The 23,188-nt window shown below is 39.8% G+C and overlaps 2 protein-coding genes and 2 non-coding genes across 4 annotated transcripts in view; 3 read left to right on the top strand and 1 right to left on the bottom strand.

Moving 5' to 3' along the window:
* The first annotated feature begins 2,808 nt into the window (after nucleotides 1-2,808).
* RPL5 (ribosomal protein L5) lies at nucleotides 2,809-12,848 on the top strand. Its single transcript, XM_004455596.5, has 8 exons — nucleotides 2,809-2,930; nucleotides 4,173-4,242; nucleotides 4,327-4,442; nucleotides 5,083-5,217; nucleotides 6,387-6,589; nucleotides 7,776-7,953; nucleotides 10,254-10,342; nucleotides 11,211-12,848. The coding sequence occupies exons 1-8, from the start codon at nucleotides 2,928-2,930 to the stop codon at nucleotides 11,308-11,310; spliced, it is 894 nt and encodes a 297-aa protein (XP_004455653.2). The 5' UTR covers nucleotides 2,809-2,927; the 3' UTR covers nucleotides 11,311-12,848.
* On the top strand, nucleotides 7,593-7,688 carry LOC111763477 (small nucleolar RNA SNORD21). Its single transcript, XR_002796342.1, has one exon. It is a non-coding gene; the product is annotated as a small nucleolar RNA SNORD21 (small nucleolar RNA).
* On the top strand, nucleotides 10,644-10,776 carry LOC111763471 (small nucleolar RNA SNORA66). The gene has a single exon (XR_002796339.1). It is a non-coding gene; the product is annotated as a small nucleolar RNA SNORA66 (small nucleolar RNA).
* DIPK1A (divergent protein kinase domain 1A) overlaps nucleotides 11,551-23,188 on the bottom strand; it is a 159,294-nt gene continuing 147,656 nt past the window's right edge. Inside the window, exons 4-5 of the mRNA XM_004455593.5 lie at nucleotides 15,247-15,423; nucleotides 11,551-13,524 (exon numbers count right to left, since the gene is read on the bottom strand). Coding sequence (XP_004455650.1) covers nucleotides 12,712-13,524; nucleotides 15,247-15,423 — 990 coding nt within the window. The 3' untranslated portion in view covers nucleotides 11,551-12,711. The remainder of the gene's footprint in view (nucleotides 13,525-15,246; nucleotides 15,424-23,188) is intronic.

Below are 23,188 nucleotides of genomic sequence, written 5' to 3'. Positions count from 1 at the left end.
TGGTAGACAGACGCCCTAACCACTGGGCCAAGTTCGCCACCCTATGTGATCTTCTGTATCTATTTTTCTTTTTGTCTTCTCACTTTCTCTCCTCTAGGATTCACCTGGATTTGATCCTGGAGACCCCTGATGGGGTTCCCTGTCAATTGTGCTGCTTCAGTTTCTGGTTTCTGCTGCGCTTCACCTTGACTCTTACCTTGTCTCTCTCTTGTTGTGTCATCATCTTGCTGCGTGACTCACTTGCACATGGGCACTGGCTCGCTGCGTGGGCACGCTTTCTCTTCTTTTTCACCAGGAGGCCCCAGGGATTGAACCCAGGTCTTCCCATATGGTAGGCAGAAGCTCTATTACCTGAGCCACATCTGCTTCCTGAAGTTTAACTTTTATTACCTGAATAAGATGATGTCAGCCAAGGGTGCTGACCAAGTTCCCCTTGAACTCTGGTGTCACCAACTGTATTGACTGAGCCAGCCATGCTAGCTTCAAATCCCCAGCTGCAACCAAGGTGAATGGGTTCATGTATTTTTTATTTTGTTATAAAAGTTATAATGTATGAGGAAGTGGGTAAGAAGGATAAAATATATTTTATTCAACTATTTTTTAGCTTACATCATAACTTCTAAACATTCAAATGAAGGGTATGTGGGCCTTCATTTGTACTCTTGCCCTAAAATATCCAAAAGTTAGGGGTGGGCCTGTTTCCAGGTAGTCTTTCCTTCTCCTAGGGCTTTGTCAACATTGGCCAGAGTAGACTCAATGTACATTTTGCCTATTAAAGGAAGAATTACAAGTTGAAACTAGAGTTAATTGGCATCATCATTCTGATTTATTCCAGTGACAGTTTTTCAGAGCCACTTAGCCTTGTCATGTTAGTTGGTGGCCTCTTCTCTTTGTTCTGACAGTGAGCAGCTGCCATTCTTTCCTGCTTGGCTAAACTCACATGCACACATCTTCCCCAAAGGCAGGTTTAAATCAAAGGAAGATGGGGGTGTAGAGTCAAAATCCATACTGAGAATGGGAATATTTTAAGCTGCTTTGCCATAATAGTGTGTTATTTCCGTTGGAGTCTGCAAATTCCATTATTGGGCAAAGTAGGATTTGTTTTGTTTTCCACTTTCCTGAGACCTCCCAACTTAAGACTGAGGTACTACTAAGTCTGATTTCAATAGACATGGGGGATAGTCATAAAAATGCTTTTTAACTAGTATCCAAATGATTCCAATGCAAGAAATCCAAAGACCAACTCTTGAAATACCATTAGGTGAGGCAATATTTTCTCTAGAGGTTTTTTTTTTTTTAAGTTTTATTTACTTAGTATATCCTCCCTTCCCCTCCATGGTTCCCTTGTCTGTCTGTTTGTTGTTTTGCTTGCTGTGTCTGCTTGTCTTTTTTAGGAGGCACCAGGACCTGAACCTGGGATCTCCCATGTGGGCCCCCAACTGGTTAAGCCGTATCTGCTTCCCTGTTCTGTTTTTAACCTGGATAGTTGGATGGTTCTCCTCCATCTCCATGTGGAGGACGGGAAAAGGTAATGCCTCAGTTCCAACTAGCTTTAAAAGAATGAAATAAAGGACTTACAGAAACAGAGTTAAGCTGACCAGCTCAGAGTGATGGAGGGAGGGAAAAGGAATTAGGGGTCAGGGATCAGGGAAGGGTATGGAGGTAAAGAAGGCAGGGAAGGGAGAGCAGTAGGTCTCTGACCACTTAACAAATATTTACCAAGCACTAACTAAATGTCAGTGCTGTGTTAGCTGCTAGGGATTTAAAGATGAGCCTGACAGCAGGACTTATTCTCAGGGAATTTACAGCCTAGAGGAGGCCTACGCAGGTAGGAAGATGCTGTGGAACCGCAGGGAAGAGGCTCCTAAACCAGACCCGGAACTTCACGGAAGGCTTCCTGGGGACACACTGTACTCCCTGGCCCAGGACAAGCCCTCCCAGAGGTAGGTCCTGCAGGAGTCAAGAGGGCTCCAGAGCACATTCATTCTATCTAACTTTATTTTCCCCAGGTATACACATTCTCTATGAACAGACAAAGCCTGTAGACATTTCTTCTTGGAGACACCCACAGTGTGACCACAGAGGCCAATGGTCTTGGTAGCTGACCTCTGAAACGACCCCAGAAGTGACATAGCCCTCTGCGGGCCCAAATCTTCTTCAGGAGCGCCAGGTCTTCGCAGAGCTTGTTGTCCAGACCATTGGCCAGGACCTGGCTGTATTTTCCATTCTTCATGTCCTGTCTAAGAACCAGTCTGCGATCTTGTACTGGCGCAGATTCTGCACAATGGTGATCATACGTTTCTCCTCATCCTCAGGGAGCTGTCCTTCCCTCCTGGCCAAGTTGATGCCTGCTTTCTTCAGTACCACATGAGCATATCTTCGCCCCGTGCCCTTAAAAGTACTGATGGCAAAGCCATTTCCCAGTGGTGTTGAGTATTCGCAAAATGTGCTGCTGGAACTTCTGCCGGATCACTAGACATGGCGGGTACAGCAGCGGCGGTATGTAGACCTCCTGTGGAGTCCCTTAACTTTTAAACTTTGTGTCTTTTACTTACAAAAGTAATATATGTTTGTTATGGGAAAACTCGCTAGCATAGAAAGCGGAAGTCTCTTGTAATCCTCCCGGCTCCTGCTCATTGCGCTCCCCTTCAAAATCCAGGTAGGATCCTGGGTCAGGAACTTTGGGACCTCGCGATAGGGAACATGGGTTGCTGCGGGGACAAGTTGGCATTCCGCCCTCCCGCCAGCAGGGGGCGGCACGCCGCACGCCTCGGGGCGGGCACCCTCCCTCTTGTGCACGTTTGTCGCGTGATCGTCGGTGCTACATACTGCGCCTGCGCAGAAGCTGCGGTCTTTTTCCCCCCCCGTAGTGCTCCCGGGCCTGCCGGTCTGTGCTGAGCCGCGGACGCTCTTCTCTGATCCGCAGGATGGTGAGTGCCTCCCTCCCTTTCGGGGCTTCGGAAGCACGGGGGTCGCTCTTCCTCCCCGTACGCCAGTCTGGAGGCAGCCCCGCGCGGTGCCGGAGGCGGATGGCTTTGGATTACAGGCTCTGCCATGGGCCGCCGTTCCCAGCGTGGCCTAATGGCCGCCGCCCGGCCCGCGAGCTTGGGGGAGGGGGCGGCGGAAAAGGGGAGCCGGAGCTGTGGCAGCAGCGTGGAGCGGGAGCTGAGCTTAGTAAACAGGCTGCGGAGGGAGTGTTGGGTAGTTGGAAGGGGCGTCGGCAGCGGCCGGCCAGGGGAGAGTGTACGCAGCTCGGCCTCAGCCTGGAAAGAGGCCGGGGACGCTGGAGTGGAGACCGGCTGCGGCTGCTCGGACCCGGCTCCTCTGACTTTTTGGGGGGGTTTTCGGGAGAGCGTCGCGGCCCTTGGGTCTGCGGGCAGGGCACCTGTTCCGGTGGGCTCAGAGAGTAGCTTCCAAGCTGAAACCGTCAGTAAGGCATGGAGGCCTGTGGCATCGGCGGCCCCCGACAGAAAGCTCACTTAGTTTGAAACGTGCCTCCCCCCTTCCTTTTTCAGTCCCTCCCTGGCCCACCTTTTTAATGGTTTTTGGAATGAGGCCCCAGAGGTGAGGTGCGGGCGTGGGGGTGGGGTGCAGTGGTGGTTGAATCAGATGCTACTGGTGAATGTGCTTCTGCCCTATCCAAACTTTACTTTTGAAAACCATATGTGGAAAGAGAAGGGAAAATGTAGTTCTTTGAGGTTAGGTTCTCGAAATGGCACATAGTAAGAGCTGACTGACACTTGGCAAGATTGGCTGCTGTCTAGAGCAGTGCTTCACAGAAGTTAGGCACAGGCATCGGTGCTGGTACACGGCTGGAAGAGTACAGCAGCGCTTAAAAACTTTTCAGCGTTTAAAAACTTTTAGAGCACTATAACAGCAGTATTACTGTTCTTGAGTCTAGTAAAAAAAAAAAGATTGGGGTTTGTGGTTTTTGTGGGTTTTTTTTTGTTTTTCTAGTGATTTTCACTGTTTTTAAAAAATTTAACAGCATGTCAGTGAAAGAAAAGCTACCACCTAGCTGGGTTGAGAAACTACAGTTTCAGTTGTAAGGATGGTTAATTCACTCTTGGAATTCAAGTGCTACTTTGTTACATGATTGTAAAATCAAATGCCAAAATTATTACAACCTAAAATGTTTACTAGTGTTTTAATAACATTCTTTTTTCTTAAAGGGGTTTGTTAAAGTTGTCAAGAATAAGGCCTATTTCAAGAGATACCAGGTGAAATTTAGAAGACGACGAGGTATGGTCAGTTATTCATATTTAAATATTAAAGAATCAACCTTAAAGTGTAATAGTCTTTCTTAACTTAATTTTTTTCTTTCAGAGGGTAAAACTGATTACTATGCTCGGAAACGCCTGGTAATCCAGGATAAAAATAAGTACAACACACCCAAATACAGGATGATAGTTCGTGTAACCAACAGAGATATCATTTGTCAGGTAAGTGTTTATTCTAGACTCAGGCAATGGCTGGTAACTGCTCCCTCCCCGGCTTTATTTGCGCTGCTGGAGAAGTTGTAATAATTGGAAAGCAAAGCACATGTGTAGATGAGAAGGATTGTCTAGTCTACTGCCTGGTGTGCCCAAAACCCCAAATAGTTCAGTGTTCTAAATGAGTGAGTGGGTTTTTTTTCCCCACTAGTAGATCTAGAGTTAGAACCTGGGAAATCGGCACTTTAAAAAAGCACTCCAGTTGAAGATCAGCAATGTTTCTAAATCCCTAACACAATCAGATTTGTTTTCTAATTGGAGGAAGAGAGAAACTTAACGTATTACACTATTTTGTAGTTATAGGGTGAGGGGATAATTTTGAGAAAAGTACAAAGTTCTGGTCCATCCTTTTTTCAGTAGAATAATTAGAGAAATTTTGCGTTTACAAGACAGTCGTGCATACCATGCAGGATTCCCACATCACATGGTTTTAATAATGAGTAGGATGGTCTCCCCCACATAAAAGACCTATAGAAATTTGCTCCTAGATGATAGTTTTCTGGGCTTTTACAACTACGGAGAATTTTGATAGTTGAGATGACAGTGAAAGAAAGCATAGATGCTTAACCTGGTTTTTTCCTTACTACAGATTGCTTATGCCCGTATAGAAGGGGATATGATAGTCTGTGCAGCTTATGCTCACGAACTCCCGAAGTATGGTGTGAAGGTTGGCCTGACAAATTATGCTGCAGCATATTGTACTGGCCTGCTGCTGGCTCGCAGGGTATGTACAAGGTTATTTTTTATGTACTTTGAAGTTAACTCATTGCTTGGAGTTATCTGTAAGATTTTCACACATGGATAAGACATCCTCAGCTGTGGCTTAATGAAAGCATCAGCTTTTTGTAGTGAAGGTGATTTCATAATAGGTTTAATTCAAATGGCAATCCAATTCCTAATAATCTGGGAGAGTGGTTATCTTACTCTCTTCTGCTGTTCATGGGTATAGGCTAGACCAGCTGTCTGATAAAGTAGCCAAAGCCACTTGTGGCTAGTGGTCTTCTAACCGTCAGCATCATCTGGGAACCATTGTGGGGGCTCTGCTCCAGGCCCTCAGAATATGTATTTTAAATGCACACTGAAATTTGAAAAACAATGTCTTAAACTTTTGGGGATGGACGGTGCAGAGACTTGACTTGTAATTCATCATTGCTTTAATTATCCTTGCCTCTGGGTGGCAGCTCTTCCTGTATATGCTGTAGTACGCAGAAAGGGGGAATGAAAATGTGAATTTGCCTTATAGTTTTCTCAGTTACTAACCTTGCTTTAAAGTGAAATATACAAGCATATGTATCCCATGTTGTGGCCGCACATCTTTGTTGATTATAAACAAGTTTGAGTGGGGAATATTGTCACGAGGGTAACTTGGTGCCGAGGTACTGCTTGTGAAATCATAGCTAGATGGCAGTATAACCTGAGAGAGGAATGTGGTTGGAGAGTAGAGCCACAAGATTTGCCCAGGATCCTCCTAGGGTTTTATTCCAGCTTAGACAAAAGCATGTGATAACATTTAATATTCACTTTTGAATTATTGTAGCCAAGTATGACTGTACAAATGTGGAAAATTATCTCCTCAGTAAATGTAACAATTGAATTAAGTATTGTATATTCTAATTGTTGCATAAATCAAGTATGGATATGAAGGGAAGATTCAAGGACTATATATATAAACTTAGGTTACCGTTGTGAGTGAAACGGAAAGTCTTAAGTTTCTTTTTGTGTAGGATTTAAATAATGATCTTTTTTTTAAAGTGGGTTATTGGAGTAAAGGAATAAATGAATGGAATGAAATTTTTTCTTAGGTGTCAGATCATTATATTTGTGATCTGAGATTTTAATTTTAGAGCAGTTTGAATGTATTTGTACAGATATTTAGATTGCCTTTGTTGATAGCTTCTCAACAGGTTTGGCATGGACAAGATCTATGAAGGCCAAGTGGAAGTAACTGGAGATGAATACAATGTGGAAAGTATTGATGGTCAACCTGGTGCCTTCACCTGCTATTTGGATGCAGGACTTGCCAGAACTACCACTGGAAATAAAGTTTTTGGGGCTTTGAAGGGAGCTGTGGATGGAGGCTTATCCATCCCTCACAGGTAGTATACTTATTGAAGATCTCAGTGCCTGGGCTCAGTACTTCCCTATTTCTCTAACTTCTGTTGGAGTGTGGAGATTACTGAATCAATTGTATAAAAGTAATTGTAGCTATCATTGAATGCCTGTTATATGCTAGGTGTCGCACAAAAGGAATCTGGCAGGCTAGTAAGGAATCGTAACCTATTTTATAAATTAAGAAATTGAGGCTTAAAGGTAATTTGTCCAACGTCATAAAGCCAATAAATGGAAGAGCTGAGTTTGAAACCTCTGCATTTTTGCATATTGATTTTGGTTCTAAATGAGCAACTTGATTGCATACCCCAATTCCTTTTCTTTTTTCCATGCAGAATGACAATTGATTTTTGATTTCTGGGGGAAATGTCCCTAGAATAAAAGAATTTGAGAAAAAGGCTTATGAAATATTTCTAAACTTTTAAATAGAATTAAGACTGTAGGCCATTCTTGGAAATTTCAGTAGATTCTTCGTGGAACTAAACCTTAAAAGATTTAATTGTAGTTCCTTTGGTACTTGAGTTGATGATTTTTTGTTGGTGGTGAATAGATAATGCCTTGATGTGATTTAGTAGCTTTTATGGATATTTTAGTGGTTGATGATTTAACAACCAAAAGAAATTAATTTTTGGCCATAGGTTTTTTTTGTTAAGCCTAAAATGTAACGTAACTGAATTTTGCTATTCTAGATTTATGTAAATTTTTTAGGGCGGGTCAGGTCTCTTGTAAGGCATTAAAGTTAGGATTAGTGGGGTGCAAGTGTCCCTAGAGCCTTCTTTCTTGACAGTTTCATTAGCTGTGATCTTGGGCAAATTACTAATTGCCATTTACCTTGAGGTACCACTGAAAATTCTAGGACTTTGGAACAGTATGAAACCTCCATTTTATGCTAATGTGCAGGAGAACTAAACATTGGTGGGGGAGACCTTTGGTTCATTGAAAGGTGTTTGTGGCATGTTTTTCTTTCCTAGAATTCAGAGATTAGCAGCTGCTAAATGATGATATCCCACTAACTGAGCAGTCAGTAGTTGGTCCTTTGGTTGCATGTGATGCAGTTAATTGTTTCAAGACGGGACTGATGGCAGCTACCCTATATAGAGTGAATGAAATAAATTCCTTCTAGTAAACTGATTCCATCTAATATGTACTAAAATATGAAAAACTTTATTTTAGTACCAAACGATTCCCTGGTTATGATTCAGAAAGCAAGGAATTCAATGCAGAAGTACATCGGAAGCACATCATGGGTCAGAACGTTGCAGATTATATGCGTTACCTGATGGAGGAAGATGAAGATGCTTACAAGAAACAATTCTCTCAATATATAAAGAACAGCATAACGCCAGACATGGTAAAAAAATTTACCTCAAAATGCCCGTATTGTTTGATTTATAGAACCAGGTTTACTTATTTTTGGTGGGTACAATCTTTAGATTTATTATAGATTATAGCATATTGGAAGTTAAATGTGGGCATGTTTTTAGTTATAGACAGATTCAAATAAGTTATCTTTGACTTAAAATGAAATAACATATAATTAAGATGTTGGACCAAAGTATTAACAGGTTAGGTAGGCTAGACTGTTGTCAACATTCTTTTAGGAATCTTTCCGATGCTCCTAGCATAGGCCTTTGGTGGTTTTTGGCTATTCGTTATTTATAGATATCATTTCTTTGGTCATAATATAATCTGCTCTGCTTATTGTGCGTTACTAGTTATGAAATTGCACTGATTTGGAGGCCTTAGGAGAGAAGGTTCTTAACTAAGTTTTGGACTTTCTGAATGCAGAAATCACTGACTATAATTGTTAGACTGTTGTTCTAGTTGGTCTCAATTTTTCCTCCTAAGCCATCTCTCTGATCATGTAAAACTTGGTCAGAACTTCCCAAACTACCAGTGTATGCTTTCAAATTTGTTATTTCCTAATGGTTTTTTATACATGCTATATTTCAGCCAGACTGCTGTTTGGCTAATGTACTTTTCTAGCCGGCTTATTTATTTTATTTACAGTGCGCTCTTTAGCTATTTACGTCCTTTGCAAAAATCTGTGCTCTCCAAATGGAAGCAATCTTTACCTAAACTCATGGTATTGTCTATAAACATGGTTGTATTTCTTGTTAAGTGAATGCATTTGAAGTGGATTTATTAAGTACAGTATGTAGCTATAAAAATTATAGAAAATCAACTTTCAAAGGTTTAGACTTGAACAGATATTTGCACACTGGTGTTCATAGCATTATTCACAGTTGTCAAAATATGAAACCAGTCCAGGTGTCCATCAACTGATAAACGTTTTCTATATGCCCACAATGGAATATTCAGCTCTAAAAAGGAATGGAGTTCTGATATGTGACAACATGGATGAACCTTGAAGACATCATATATGAAATAAGGCAGACACGGAAGGACAAATATTTTATTATCTCAATGATAAGAAATATTTAGAATAAGCAAAGTTAAAGTTAGAATATAGAATATAGATTATTAGGGGATGGGGTGGAATGGGGGTAGGGAATAGGGAGTTAATGTTTAAATTGTATAGTTTCTATTTGTGGTGATAGAAAAGTTTTGGTAATGAATGGTAGTGATGATAGCACAACATTGTGAAAATAGTTAAAATAAATTTTTAAAAAAGATCCATGTAGTGCTATAACACAGTGAACCCTAAGATAAACGAGGAACTGTTTTTAATAGTAAAATACGTGCTTTCATCATTTGAAACGCATGTACCATACTAATGAAAGGTGTTACTATAGGGATATTATATGGGAAACCTGCATTTTTACCTGATATTTTTGGTAAAACCTCAATTTTAATTTTTAAATAAAGGATTTAGGTAGTTGATGGTGTGATGCAGTAGACATTGAGTAATTTTTAGAGACCTGGAATGCCTTAACATTCTTTAGGGAGCTGTATTTGTTACTAGATCTTGATAGTGAGCTCTTAGGCCTTTTAGAGCTGTTCTCCATGACTTGCTATTCCACAGGATCATGAGTTTTTTTTAATTTGGGGGTACTAATTGAAATAATTCAAAGAGTTAGAACTGTCCTTTGGTGAGTTTTAGAACAAAATTGCCTGATCACATATCTAATCAGATAGCCTTTCACAGTTTTCTAAGAAAATTAGACTGCCTTCTGATATCAGAGGGCTGTTAGACACTAATATCTGAAGGACCTTCCCAGGTACTGATGGAAAATGTAAATCTGGGGAATGTTGGAAGGACAAAAATGAATTTGGCAATTGCTTATTGACCCCAGGGTCAGTGTCTAATCCTTAATACTATGTTGTGTTGTGCCACATATTCTTAACATCTTAAATGCTTTGTTTTGCATGCATCACCAGTTGAATGAAAGCTTTCTGGTCATACATCTTTTAAGCCAATTTTGATACATATTAGTAAAGCACTAATAATAGAAGCATTAAATTTAGATTTTATAGAAATCAACTTGTCCTAAACTTGAACAGTTCAAGAATTTATTAGAAGGTGGGAACATTTAGAAATTTAAGTAGACACCAATATTAACTTTATTAGTTCCTTTTGAAAATACGGCTTAGGACAAAATTGAGCAAGTAGTAGAATACATAGCACATTATATATCGTTTAGGACATGTGAAGTGAAACCAAGTACTGTTTGATTTTTTTTGTTTCAGATGGAGGAGATGTACAAGAAAGCCCATGCTGCTATACGAGAGAATCCAGTCTATGAGGAAAAGCCTAAAAAAGAAGTTAAAAAGAAGAGGTATGTGTCTTACTCTGTGTTTTTTTTTTTGTTTTTTTTTTTAAGGAAGTAGTGTGGATTGACCTTGTACATGGGAAGCAGGAGCTCAATCACTGGGCTACATCTGCTCCCCAATGAGAATTGGTTTTTGTTTGTTTGTTTGTTTTTAGGAGGTACTGGGGATTGAACCTGGGACCTCGTAAGTGGGAAGTTAGATGCTCAACCATTTGAGCTACATCCGCTCCCGTCTTATAATTTTGATCTTTGGAGGTGGTTTCTAACTGCCTCCTTTTATCTGGTGTGTCAGACTCTCAGTGAAGGTGTGCAAACTCGATCACTAGCTCTGCATGAAGTTGCAGAAGCAAGGGGAACCAGGTTTGCTAAAGTAATTGTGGTGATAGAAATATATTAGCCTCAGGAACTACTGGGGTGGCCCATTCTATCCTAATACAGTGTAACTACCAGATTACTGCATTTTAAAATTAATTACCTAAAGAAAATAGTTGGCTTCTGCTGAAATGTTTGTTTTGTTTTGTTGTTTTGAGGTAGTGGGGCTGGGGGTTGAACTCGGGACCTTGTTTGTGGGAAGCTGCCACTCACCAACTGAACTACTCTGGTTCCCTTGTTGAAATGTTTTGATCTTCGAATGGAATAGAGATCATCTAGGCATTACACTCACGTTTTATTCTTGGGCCTGTGTGGTACTAGCACAGTGTCACAGGAAGTAGGGGGTTGGGAAAGTTAAAGATCATAAATAAGTACATGTGTTAGAAACTTGGGTTATTCAACCTCCATCAGATTATAGTCTTTGTCGTTTTCAATAGAAATTCAATATTATTTTCTTTAGCTATAATTTTAAAATATTTGTCTTATTTTACTTATTTTGTAGGTGGAATCGTCCCAAAATGTCTCTTGCCCAAAAGAAAGATCGGGTAGCTCAGAAGAAGGCAAGTTTCCTCAGAGCTCAGGAGCGGGCTGCTGAGAGCTAAACCAAACTGAAATTTTCTATGAAGATTTTTCATACAAAGACAATAAACTTACCAACTTGCTATTTCTGTGTTAAGCTCTTGTTGTTATGAAACTAGAAAATACCGTGAAAAAGTTTATCTGCATATTTACTTGAAACAAAGTTCACATCTACTTCTTGGGCCTCTCTTCTCCCTGACAGGAGTTATGTACAGTTCTTCCTAAAAAAATCTGGCAAGCAACAGACAACCATCACTAGTAAATAATTCTTCCATTCATTTATTGTAACCACGTGAATAATGGGAAGAAAATGTACCTTCAAGTATACAGTCTTAAAAGTGGTGTTAATTCGTGGCTTCAGTTTTTGAGAAAACAATCCAATGAACAACACAACTTGAATACACTCACTTTAGCTGGGTGAAAACTTATAGCAGAAAGTAATGGGTCTTTTCTTTAAAAGGTGTTTAATTTTATGGAGATGTTGAAAGATACATACCAGAGCTGAATATACATAAATTTGAAAATAACATAAAAGGGAACAAATACTAACCCTACATAGACCAAGCTTATATGGAAAAAAAAACGTTAGATGGATAACGTACATGTGTTGGAAAAGGTCTTCGGCCAACAGGAAATACTATTTGGAAATGGAAAATTATTAAAAAGTCTTTCATGCTTTATTGCAGGATCTTGCCTTCCCACATAGTTTAAGTTCTAGATTGGGTCTTAAGATGTCAGTTTTGAAGATAGACACTGAATTTAGGGTCCACATGAGAACACTTAGCCAGTTTTGGCTAAAAATTGGCAGTTATATATTGTTAAGTAAAACTTCCTGAGGGATTTGGAATTTTAGGAGGGTCAGTTAAAGAGCCACTTAGGAAACATGAAACCATGGATACTTTGTCTAATGAGGTTTAAAATGTAAGTCTATAGTACAACCATGCTCAACCCAACATCCGTTTTATGAAAAAGTTTACCTGCTTTGCAGTCAATTTCTGTTAATGTGCAAACTTTACCATGCTAAAACATTAGTAAATTTGTTTAAATTTTCTTTTAAACAGCAGCTTCAATGTAGTTTCCAGCAATGGTATTTTGGCTAACAAATCTACAAAATACACTCTATGGAATGAGGGTTTTCACAGCATTATTTTTTAAGTCTTTAGTCAAAGTAGTTGCACAAAGATGCAATGGAAAATGTAATGGCTTCTAAAAGGGCAGGAATGAAATCTTGTGGTCCTGTTGATTCTATACTTCCTGACATTACATTATTATCACATGTGTTTTAAGAGGACGGTTTCTCAGCTAGGCCCAGGGGAAGGATTTTGTATAACTGGCAGGGATTTCTGAATCAGAAGCCATTTAAAAAAATGTGCAAAATTGTTTTAGAAGTGGTAAGTTTCCTACAATGGTAATGTCCAGATGAACTAAGAGTCATTGCTATAGGAAATTTTCTTCCACAGTAATGTCTTTAGATTATTTAGTATCAAAGAATGTTCCATTTCCATTTGATTTGCTGTGACTTTAAGAGCAATACAAGAATAAAGCTGCTTTTCTAATTCTTCACGAATTTCACTTGGAGCACCACGCAGCAGGTAGTCTTTGAGTAACTGACAGGCTTTTGCCAAGTTTGGTTGTATCACTTCAGAAGTACACTTCATTGTACTCTGATCACAGCTAGTTCTACAATCTGTGCCATAGACACAGTCTAAATCAGACTCACAATGACGATCCTTAATAAGTTCTTTAAGGTTTGTCTCTGGCACAATTTTTCTCATGTCCACCATTTTCAAATCATACTTATCATTATATCCTAGATTTTTGGCACTAGTATCACACATGAGGAAGTTTCCATAGGGGCCGTGGAAAACATCTTCCACAAATTCTAGAAGGCCTATGGCTATTTTAGCCTTTCTAGGCCATGACGGTGTGAACAACTGATCCATGCTTCTTCTGAACCCAGATGGAATAAAAAGTTCAATGACCCATGGCAGGCTTATACCATAAAGAGAGGTATATTCAACACTTCCCATCACGTATAGATCACCACAGAATCCCATTAACTTGGGGGTATGTTCTTTATCTTGAAGTATTACCATGAGAAGAAATTCATTTAATTGAAGAAGTGCCCATGCTGACTTTGCTTCTCCCAAGGAAACCTGGCCATCTTTGTCTCCATCAGCTACCGTCAGGATGAGATTAACCAGTTCAGAGAGGTTTCCTTGATCACCCAGTTTTGCCTAGTAAAGATAAGAATTTGGCCAATTTTACAGGAGGAATAAAAAATCATTTAACATTAACTTTATTTATGTGACTACTGTGCTAGGATTAATCTTGCTATTGAATCCCCATAAAGGAATATATTACATTTTCAAATATTTATGATGCTTCAAAAGTTAATTAGAACTGTGTTTTATGTAATGGCAGGCATCTCTGAATCAGAAGCCATTTTTTAAAATGCTCATTTTTAAAAGGTAACAATGTCTAAATTAAGAGTCATTAAGGGAAATGGATTTGGCTCAACTGATAGAGCATCCACCTACCATATGGGAGGTCCAGGGTTCAAACCCAGGGCCTCCTAACCCATGTGGTGAGCTGGCCCACACGCAGTGCTGATTTGCACAAGGAGTGCCGTGCCACACACGGGTGTCCCCCGCGTAAGGGAGCCCCATGCTCGAGGAGTGCGCCCTGCAAGGAGAGCCATCTGTGCAAAAAAAGTGCAGCCTGCTCAGGAGTGGTGCCGCACACAAGGAGAGCTGACACAGCAAGATGACATAAGAAAAAAGACAGATTCCCGGTGCTGCTGACAAGAATGCAAGTGGATGGAGAAGAACACACAGTGAATGGACACAGCAAACAATGGGGGTTGGGTGGGGGTTACATAAAAAAAACTTAAAAAAAAAAAAAGTCATTGGTGGGGGAGCAGATGGGGCTCAGTGGTTGAGCACCAGCTTCCCACATACAAGGTTCTGGGTTCAATCTCTGGTACCTCATTAAAAAAAAGTCTTTGTGTACTTAATTTGTTTATTAAGAAATGGCCACTCAAACTCCCTTCACCCACTCAGACCTTTAGGTAAATAAAGTTAACCAAGACATTAAATATTCCCTATTTTGTATGTTTACTTGCAAAATTCCAGTGTAGTGTACCCCATCCAAAGTTATAATGAGTCGACTAAAAATTATATTCTCTTATTTTGTAGTTATCGCTAAGGGTTTTTTTTTGTTTCTGTTTTTTGAGGTACTAGGGCCAGGGGTTGAACCCGGGAGCTTGCATGTGGGAAGACAGCATTCAATTACTGAGCTATACCAGCTCCCCCAAGTTGGTTTTTTCATGTTTCTTTGCTCTTTTTTTTAGGAGGTACTGGGTATTGAACCTAGGACCTCATACATGGGAAGCAGGCATTCAACCACTTTGAGCTACATCTACTCCCCTACAAAATGATTTTGTTCAAATTACATTGTCCCAAAGTATTTTGCTATTAAGGTTCACCTGAAAATGTAAAATGGCTAAAGAAAATATTTTGAGTATGACAAAAAAAAGAGCAATAAAAATTGACAAAAAGGAAATTCATCCCCAAACTGTTAACTATTCATTTTTGTGTATTTCTATTTAATCTTTATTATATAAATATTTCCTTAAAATTTTTTATATAATTTGCAATCATATATACCTCTAGTTTTATTTCTCCTTTTCTTTTGATTTGTACCAGTTATGTTAAATTATATAACAGTGCATATAGTTACGAATTGCCCCCTCAAATATGGATATTCTTAGCTATTATAAATAATGTTAAAGTAAAACATGGTCCAACACACTGCTTCTTTTCTTTGAATTCTCAGAATGGAGCTCTTGATATACGTAAAATAATCTCAAATTGTAATGGCTTCAGGTGAGGTACTGCCAACTCTTCTGGAAGAGTATGCTGCTTCACACTAGCAAACATGTGAATGCATTTACTTACTTTAAAGAGACTGTAGACCATTTCTTTGAATTTCTGTACAGTAGTTCCCCTAGTTGGCTTATCAAATAGAACTATTTCTTTTCTTGGTTCCAATTCAGTTCCAAAATCAAGATGAACTGCTTGTTCCATCTGACATTTCACAACACCTGGAAGATTATCCCAAATCCCTAAATACATCTATGTGAAAAAGAATGACAAGATATGCTTTAGGCTGAGTGGAAAACTCTTTAAAAAAAACCCCAAAAAACAAAAACACTATATTTTTAAGATGCTCTTCCCCTATTTAAAAAAACAACAAAAAACCAGCCCCAAAACATTGAGATTGAGTTGTGATTTTTTAAATTGCAAATCTGAAATTGTACCCCACCTTTTTCTCCTTATATTTATTATTTTATTATAAATCTAATATATGCCTAATATATCTTTAAACAAACCAATTTTATTGATTCATATTAATAAAGCAAACAATTCATCCAAAGTGTACAATCAATGGTATCTGGTATAATCACATCGTTACGCATTCATCATGTCAATCATTACTAGTGCATGTTCATTATTTCAATAACAACAATAAAAAAAAAAGACAAAAAACAAACAAGAAAATTCTTCACCTTTCAATCTCTCTATGCTGCCCAGCTGTACATAGCTGTTATTTCTGGCTCTTCTTGCACAATTATTTATTTATTAAGCAGTTTTATCAAGACTGTATGATATATGAATATATCTCATGGCTTTAAGTATAATCACAGTGTTGTGCATTCATTACAAAATATTTTTAAACAATTTCATTACTCCAAAAAGAAAAACTACACACCCGAGCAGTCACATCTCAATCCCTCCATCCTTTCCCAACCCTACATAACCTGTAATCTAATTCCATTTTTATAAATTGATTTATATTTATACTTTATATAAATGAAATCATATAATATATAATACTTTGTGTCTAGTTTCTTTCACTTAGTGTAATTTTTTTGCTTGATATTAACATCTTGTAAAATTAACTTACAATTAGGGAAGTGGACTTGGCCCAGTGGTTAGGGCGCCCATCTACCACATGGGAGGTCCGCGGTTCAAACCCCGGGCCTCCTTGACCCGTGTGGAGCTGGCCATGCGCAGTGCTGATGTGTGCAAGGAGTGCCCTGCCACGCAGGGGTGTCCCCCGCGTAGGGGAGTCCCACGTGCAAGGAGTGTACCCCGTAAGGAGAGCTGCCCAGCGCGAAAGAAAGTGCAGCCTGCCCAGGAAGGGCACCGCATACATGAAGAGCTGATGCAGCAAGATGACGCAACAAGAAGAGACACAGATTCCCAATGCCAGTCATAAGGATAGAAGCGGTCACAGAAAAACACACAGTGAATGAACACACAGAGCAGACAACTGGGCGGGGCGTAGAATGGGAGAGAAATAAATTTAAAAAATAAATCTTAAAAAAAAAAAAACAAAAAAACTTAAAATTGTTCAGTTTCAAAGAAAAAGAGACTAATATATGCAATTTACCCATATTCATGTCTCAGATGAGGTTCTATTATGCTATAAAGTCTCATATTTTTTAGCTTTCCTTCTAGCAATATACATGACCTTACTTAGACTTTCCCTTTCAACCACTGTTAACACCCATATAATAGCACTGCTAGTTAAAAACACTATATTATAATTAAACCTTTTCTACTCATTTCCAAAGATTAACAAACACCCTTTTTACCAATCCTGCACAGGTTAACCCTCAGCTTTCCATTCTCTTTCCTATTTTCTGGTGGCCTATATTCTAGAGATTAACTCCATGAGTTTACACAGTATATTTAGTTCACTGTAGGACAATCATACAGTATTTGGCCTTTTGTGTCTGGCTTGCTCCACTCAACATAATGTCCTCCAGGTTCATCCATGTTGCCATATGCTTTACGACTTCATTTCTTTGTACAGCTGCATAATATTCCGTAGTTTGTACACACCACAGTTTTTTTTATTATTGGTTGATGGGCACCTGGGTTGTTTCCTCTTAATGCCACTATAAACACCGGTGTGCAGATGTCTGTTTTTGTCACTGCTCTCAGTTCTTCTGGATATATACCCAGTAATGGTATTGCTGGGTTATATGGCAAATATATATTCAACTTCTTTAGGAACTTCCAACAATCCTTCACAGTGGTTTTACCATTCTACATTCCCACCAATAGTGAGTAAGTGTTCATATCTTTCTACATCCTCTCCAACGCTTGTAGTTTTCTGTCTTATTAAGAGTGGCCGGCCATTCTAATACCTGTGGAATGATACCTCATTGTAGCTTTGGTTTGCATTTCCCTCCCCGCTAGTGGTGATGAACATTTTTTTATGTTTTTTTTTCCCATTTGTATTTCTTTTCTTGGACAAATGTCTATTTGTCTTTTGCCCATTTTTAAATTGGGTCATTTGTCTTTTTATTGTTTTTTTTTTTTTTTTAAGATTTATTTATTTATTTAATTCCCCCCACCCCCGGTTGTCTGTTCTGTGTCTATTTGCTGCGTCTTGTTTCTTTGTCCGCTTCTGTTGTCGTCAGCGGCTCGGGAAGTGTGGGCGGCGCCATTCCTAGGCAGGTTGCACTTTCTTTCACACTGGGCGGCTCTCCTTATGGGTGCACTCCTTGCGCGTGGTGCTCCCCTACGTGGGGGACACCCCTGTGTGGCAGGGCACTCCTTGCACGCATCAGCACTGCGCATGGGCCATCTTCACACGGGTCAAGGAGGCCCGAGGTTTGAACCGCGGACCTCCCATGTGGTAGACGGACGCCCTAACCACTGGGCCAAGTCCGTTTCCCTGTTTTTTATTGTTGAGTTGTAGCCATCTCTTTATATATTGTGGATATTAAAGGGTATGTTTTTTCCAAATTTTTTCTCCCATTGAGTTGGCCACCTTTTCACCCTTGTGACAAATTCCTTTGAGGTGCAAAAATGTTTAATTTTGAGGAGGTCCCATTTATTTATTTTTTCTTTGCTGCTTGTGTTTTAGGTGTAAGAACTGAGAAACCACCACCACCTACCACAAGATCTTGAAGATGTTTCCTGACATTTACTTCTAGTAGTTCTATGGTCCTGCTTTTATATTTAGATCTTTGATCCATTTTGAATTGAATCTTATAAAGGGAGCAAGATAGGATCCTCTCTCATTCTTTTGGTTATAGATATCTAGTTGTCCCAGCACCATTTGTTGAAGAGAGTCTTTGACCCTGTTAACATGATGTGGCAGTTTGGTATTGTTTCTGAATTCCAAAAATAGATGTTGGATTATGTTTGTAAACTTGTCTGTTTCTCTGGGCATATTAGAGTGTATTGGATTCAGAGGTTTCACTTTTACTTGATTAAATTATGATTAAGGCTTTGATTAGGAAATGTCAGTAGGACATCGACCCAATGGTCAGCAAGAAACTTTGATTTAATTGATAGACAGTCAAAGGGGATATAATTTAAAGTGAATACAAAATACATGATTTGATCTTTTCAAAAAATCACATCCATTTCCTAACTCACAAACAATGGAAAATTAATGAAAAGGATTCTGGGTGTGGCAGTTTGGCATTGTTTATGAATTCCAAAAATGATATTGGACTGTGTTTGTAAACTGGTCTGTTCCTCTGGGCATATTAGATTTTATTAGATTCAGAGGTTTCACTTTTACTTGATTAAATTATGATTAAGGACTAAGTTGGCTGTGGGGGGTGGGACTCACAGGGAAAGTTAGAGTTTTGATCGTGGAGCCCAGGAAGTCAGCACAGAGAGAAGGCTCCATTACACATGGCAGAGGCCCTGGGAAGAGAGACCCGCCGTTTGCCTGACAGTTTTCCATTGGCCTTGTGGAGTGAGCAGAGCAGCTGAGCCTGGAGAGAAAGGAGCCCTGGGAGAGAGACAAGACTTGTGTCAGCCTGTGGCTGAGATTGGAAGAAGCTGGGACCAGGGAGCCTTGGGAGGAGGAGGAAGACTGAACCCTCGCAGACATCGCCTGCCATCTTGTGTCAACATGTGGCAATAGACTCTGGGTGGAAAAAGTACCTCTTATGGTTACTGTCTATCATATAGGAGGTGCAGGGTTAAAAACCCAGAGCCTCTTGGTGAAGGCAAGCTGGCCTATGTGGCAAGGTAGCCCATGCAGAGTGCTGGCCTGCGCAGAGTACTGCCCCATGCAGGAGTGCTGCCCTGTGCGGGAGTGCTGGCCCACGCAGAGAGCTGGCGCAGCAAGATGATGCAACAAAAAGAGACACAGACGAGAGATAATAAGAGACTCAGCAGATCAGAGAGCTGAGGTGGCGCAAGAGAATGATTGCCTCTCTCCCACTCCAGAAGGTCCCAGGTTTGGTTCCTGGGGCCACCTAATGAGAATACAAGAGACACAGAAGAACACACAGCAAACGGACACAGAGAGCAGACAATGGAGGGGTGGGGGGAGAAATAAATAAATAAATCTTAAACAACAACAACTGATTTCTGGTATTTTGCATCAGCACCCTTTTGGCTGATTAATACACATGGCTTTGGTAGGTTTGTCGAAACCAGTTGACCATAGAGTCTGAGGGTTTATTTCTTACTATCAATTCTATTCCATGGATTGATGTGTCTATCTTTATGCTAATACCATGCTGTTTTGACCACATAGCTTTGTAACTTGACTAAATCAGGTTAAATTGATTCATAGGTATTTGAGTCTTTTTGTTGCGATTGTAAATGGAATTTTTTCTCTGATTTCCTCCTCAGATTTTCAATACTAGAGTACAGAAGAAACATTACTGATTTTTGTGTGTTGATTTTGTATCCTGGCACTTTGCTCAACTCATTTATTAGCTCAAGTAGCTTTGCAGTAGAAATTTCAGAATTTTCTAATTATAAGATCATGTCATCCATGAATAGTGAGAGTTTTACTTCCTCTTTTACTATATAAATTCCTTTTACTTATTTTTTCTTGTCTAATTGCTCTAGCTAGAACTTCTAGCTAAATACTGAATAACAGTGGTGACAGTGGGCATCTTTGTCTTGTTCCTGATCTTAGAGGGAAAGCTTTCAACCTTTCCCCATTGAATATGATGTTGACTGCGGATTTTTCATATATGCCCTTTATCATATGGAGAAATTTCCCTTCTGTTCCTTTCATAGTGCTTTTTTAAAAATTTATTTTTTATTTCTCTCCCGTTCCCACCCCTAACCCCATGTCTGCTCTCTGTGTCCACTCGCTGTGTGTTCTTCTGTGTCCACTTGCATCTTGTCAATGACACTGGGAATCAGTGTCTCTTTTTGTTGCATCATCTTGCTGCGTCAGCGATCCGAGTGTGTGGCCCCATTCCTGGGCAGGCTGCACTTTTTTTGTGCAGGGCGGATCTCCTTACAGGGTGCACTCCTTGCACGTGGGGCTCCCCTATGCAGGGGACACCCCTGTTTGGCATGGCACTTCTTGTATGCCTCAGCATTGTGCATGGGTCAGCTCACTTTATGAGTAAGGAGGCCCTGGGTTTGAACCCTGGACTTCCCATACGGTAGGTGGACGCTCTATCAGTTGAGCCAAATCCGCTTCCCTCATAGTGTTTTTTATCAAGAAAGGATGTGGGAGCAGGTGTAGTTCAGTGGTCAAGCGCAGGGTTCCCATGTATGAGATCCTGGGTTCAATCCCCAGTACTTCATTAAAAAGAAAAGAAAAAAGGATGCTGGATTTTGTTGAATGCCTTTTCTGTATCTATCAAGATGGTCATGTGTTTTTTTTTCTTTCAGTTTGTAAATGTGGTATATTATGTTGATTTTCTTATGTTGAACCACTCTTGCATACCAGGAATAAATCCCACTTGGTCATGCTGTATAAATCTTTTGATATGCTGTTGGATTGTATTTGCAAGTATTTTATTGAGAATTTTTCCATCTAGCTCTTAAGAGAGATTGGTCTTTATTTTCCTTTTTAAATTTTGTTTTCATTTATCAGGCAGCACCAGGGATTGAACCTGGGACCTAGCACATGGGAAGCAGGTGCTCAACCTCTGAGCTACGCCCGCTCCCTGTAATTTTCTTTTCTTGTAGTATCTTTATCTGGCTTTGGTATTAGGGTAATGTTGGTTTCATAAACTGTTGGGTAATTCCCCCTCCTCTTCAATTTTTGAAAGTGTTTAAACAGGATTAGTGTTAATACTTCCTTTTTTTTAATTTAAAGATTTATTTATTTATTTCTCCTCCCACCCCTCATTGTCTGCTCTGTGTCCATTCACTGTGCATTCTTCTGTGTCTGCTTGTCTTCTCTTTAGACAGCACCAGGAACTGATCCTGGGAACTTCCAGAGTGGGAGAGAGGTGCTCAATCTCTTGTGCCACCTCATTTCCCTGGTCTGTTGTGTCTCTTATTGTGTCTCCTCTGTGTCTCTTTTTTTGTTGCATCATCTTGCGGTGCCAGTTCTCTGCTCAGGTCAGTTTGCTGTGCAGGCCAGGACTCCAGCACAGGCCAGCACTCCACCTGGACCAGCTCGCCATGCAGGCCAGTATTCCATGTGGGCCAGCTCTCTGCTCAGGCCAGCTTGCCTTCACCAAGAGGCCACAGGAATCGAACCTGGACCTTCCATATGGTAGATGGTAGCCCAATTGCTTGAGCCACATCTGCTTCCCTGTTAATGCTTCTTGAAATACTTGGTATAATCACCTGTGACGCCATCTGGTGCTTGGCTTTTCTTTGCTGGGAGATTTTTGATGACCGATTCAATCTCTTTAAAAGTGATTGGTTTGTTAAGTTCTTGTGTTTCTTGTAGAGTCAATATAGGTTGTATGTTTCTATGAATTTGTCCATTTTATCTAGTTTGTCTAGTTTGTTGGCATACAGTTTCTCATAATATCCTCTTATAATTCTTTTTATTTCTGTGGGGTCAGTTATAACTTCTCCCTTTCATTTCTGATTTTATTTGCATTTTCTCTCTTTTTTTCTTTGTTGGTCTAGCTAAGGGTTTGTCAATTTTATTGACCTTCTAAAAGACAAGCATTTGGTTTTGTTGATTTTCTCTATTGTTTTTTGTTCTCAATGTCATTTACTTCTGCTCTAATTTTTATTTTTTCTTTCCTTATGCTTGCTTTGGGAATGATTTGCTGTTCTATTTCTGGTTTCTCCATTTGTTCAGTTAGACCTTTGATTTTAGTTCTTTCTCCTTTTTTATATAGGAGTTTAGGGCTATAAATTTACCTTTCAGCACTGCCTTCACTGTATCCTATAAGTTTTGATAAACTGTGTTCTTGTTTTCATTTGTCTCAATATATTTACTAATTTCACGTGCAACTTCTTCTTTGATCCACTGATTCTTTAGGAGTATATTATTCAGCCTCCACCCATTTGTGAATTTACTTTTTTCCTATTATTGGTTTCCACTTTTGTTCCATTATGATCTCAGCAGGTGCTTTGTATAATTTCAATCTTTATATTTATTGAGAGCTGCCGTGTGACATAACATGTGGTCTATCCTGGAGAAAGATCCATGAACATTTGAAAAAAACGTATAACCTTGAGGTTGGGTACAACATTCTGTATATGTCTGTTGGGTCTAGCTCATTCATCATATTGCTCAAGTTCTCAGTTTCCTTGTTGAGCGTCTGTCTAGTTGTTATATCTAATGGAGTGAGTGGTGTCCTGAAGTCTCCAGCTATTATTGTAGAGATGTTAGTTTCTCCCTTTGTTTTGCCAGAGTTTGCCTCATGTAGTGTTTTGTTTTGTTTTTTTAATATTTTGTATTGGGCAAAGATTTTTCTTTTTTTTTTTTAAAGATTTTTTATTTATTTCTCTCCCCTTTCCTGCCCGCCCCCCCCCCCCCAGTTGTCTGCTCTCTGTGTCCATTCGCTGTGTGTTCTTCTGTGTCTGCTTGTATTCTTATCAGTGGCACCTGGAATCTACGTCTCGTTTTTGTTGCATCATCTTGCTGTGTCAGCTCTCCATGTGTGTGGCACCATTCCTGGGCAGGCTGCAC

This window comes from Dasypus novemcinctus, chromosome 9 (genome assembly GCF_030445035.2).
Source record: "Dasypus novemcinctus isolate mDasNov1 chromosome 9, mDasNov1.1.hap2, whole genome shotgun sequence".
Classification (NCBI taxonomy): Eukaryota; Metazoa; Chordata; class Mammalia; order Cingulata; family Dasypodidae; genus Dasypus; species Dasypus novemcinctus.
The sequence above is the reverse complement of the archived record's forward strand: the minus strand, read 5'-3'. Positions and strand labels throughout refer to the sequence as shown.

Excerpts from the sequence above, each read along its gene's own strand:
- RPL5 (XM_004455596.5), top strand. Across the intron at positions 4,443-5,082 it reads ACAGAGATATCATTTGTCAG|ATTGCTTATGCCCGTATAGA; the intron begins GTAAGTGTTTAT and ends TCCTTACTACAG. Across the intron at positions 10,343-11,210 it reads AAAGAAGTTAAAAAGAAGAG|GTGGAATCGTCCCAAAATGT; the intron begins GTATGTGTCTTA and ends CTTATTTTGTAG.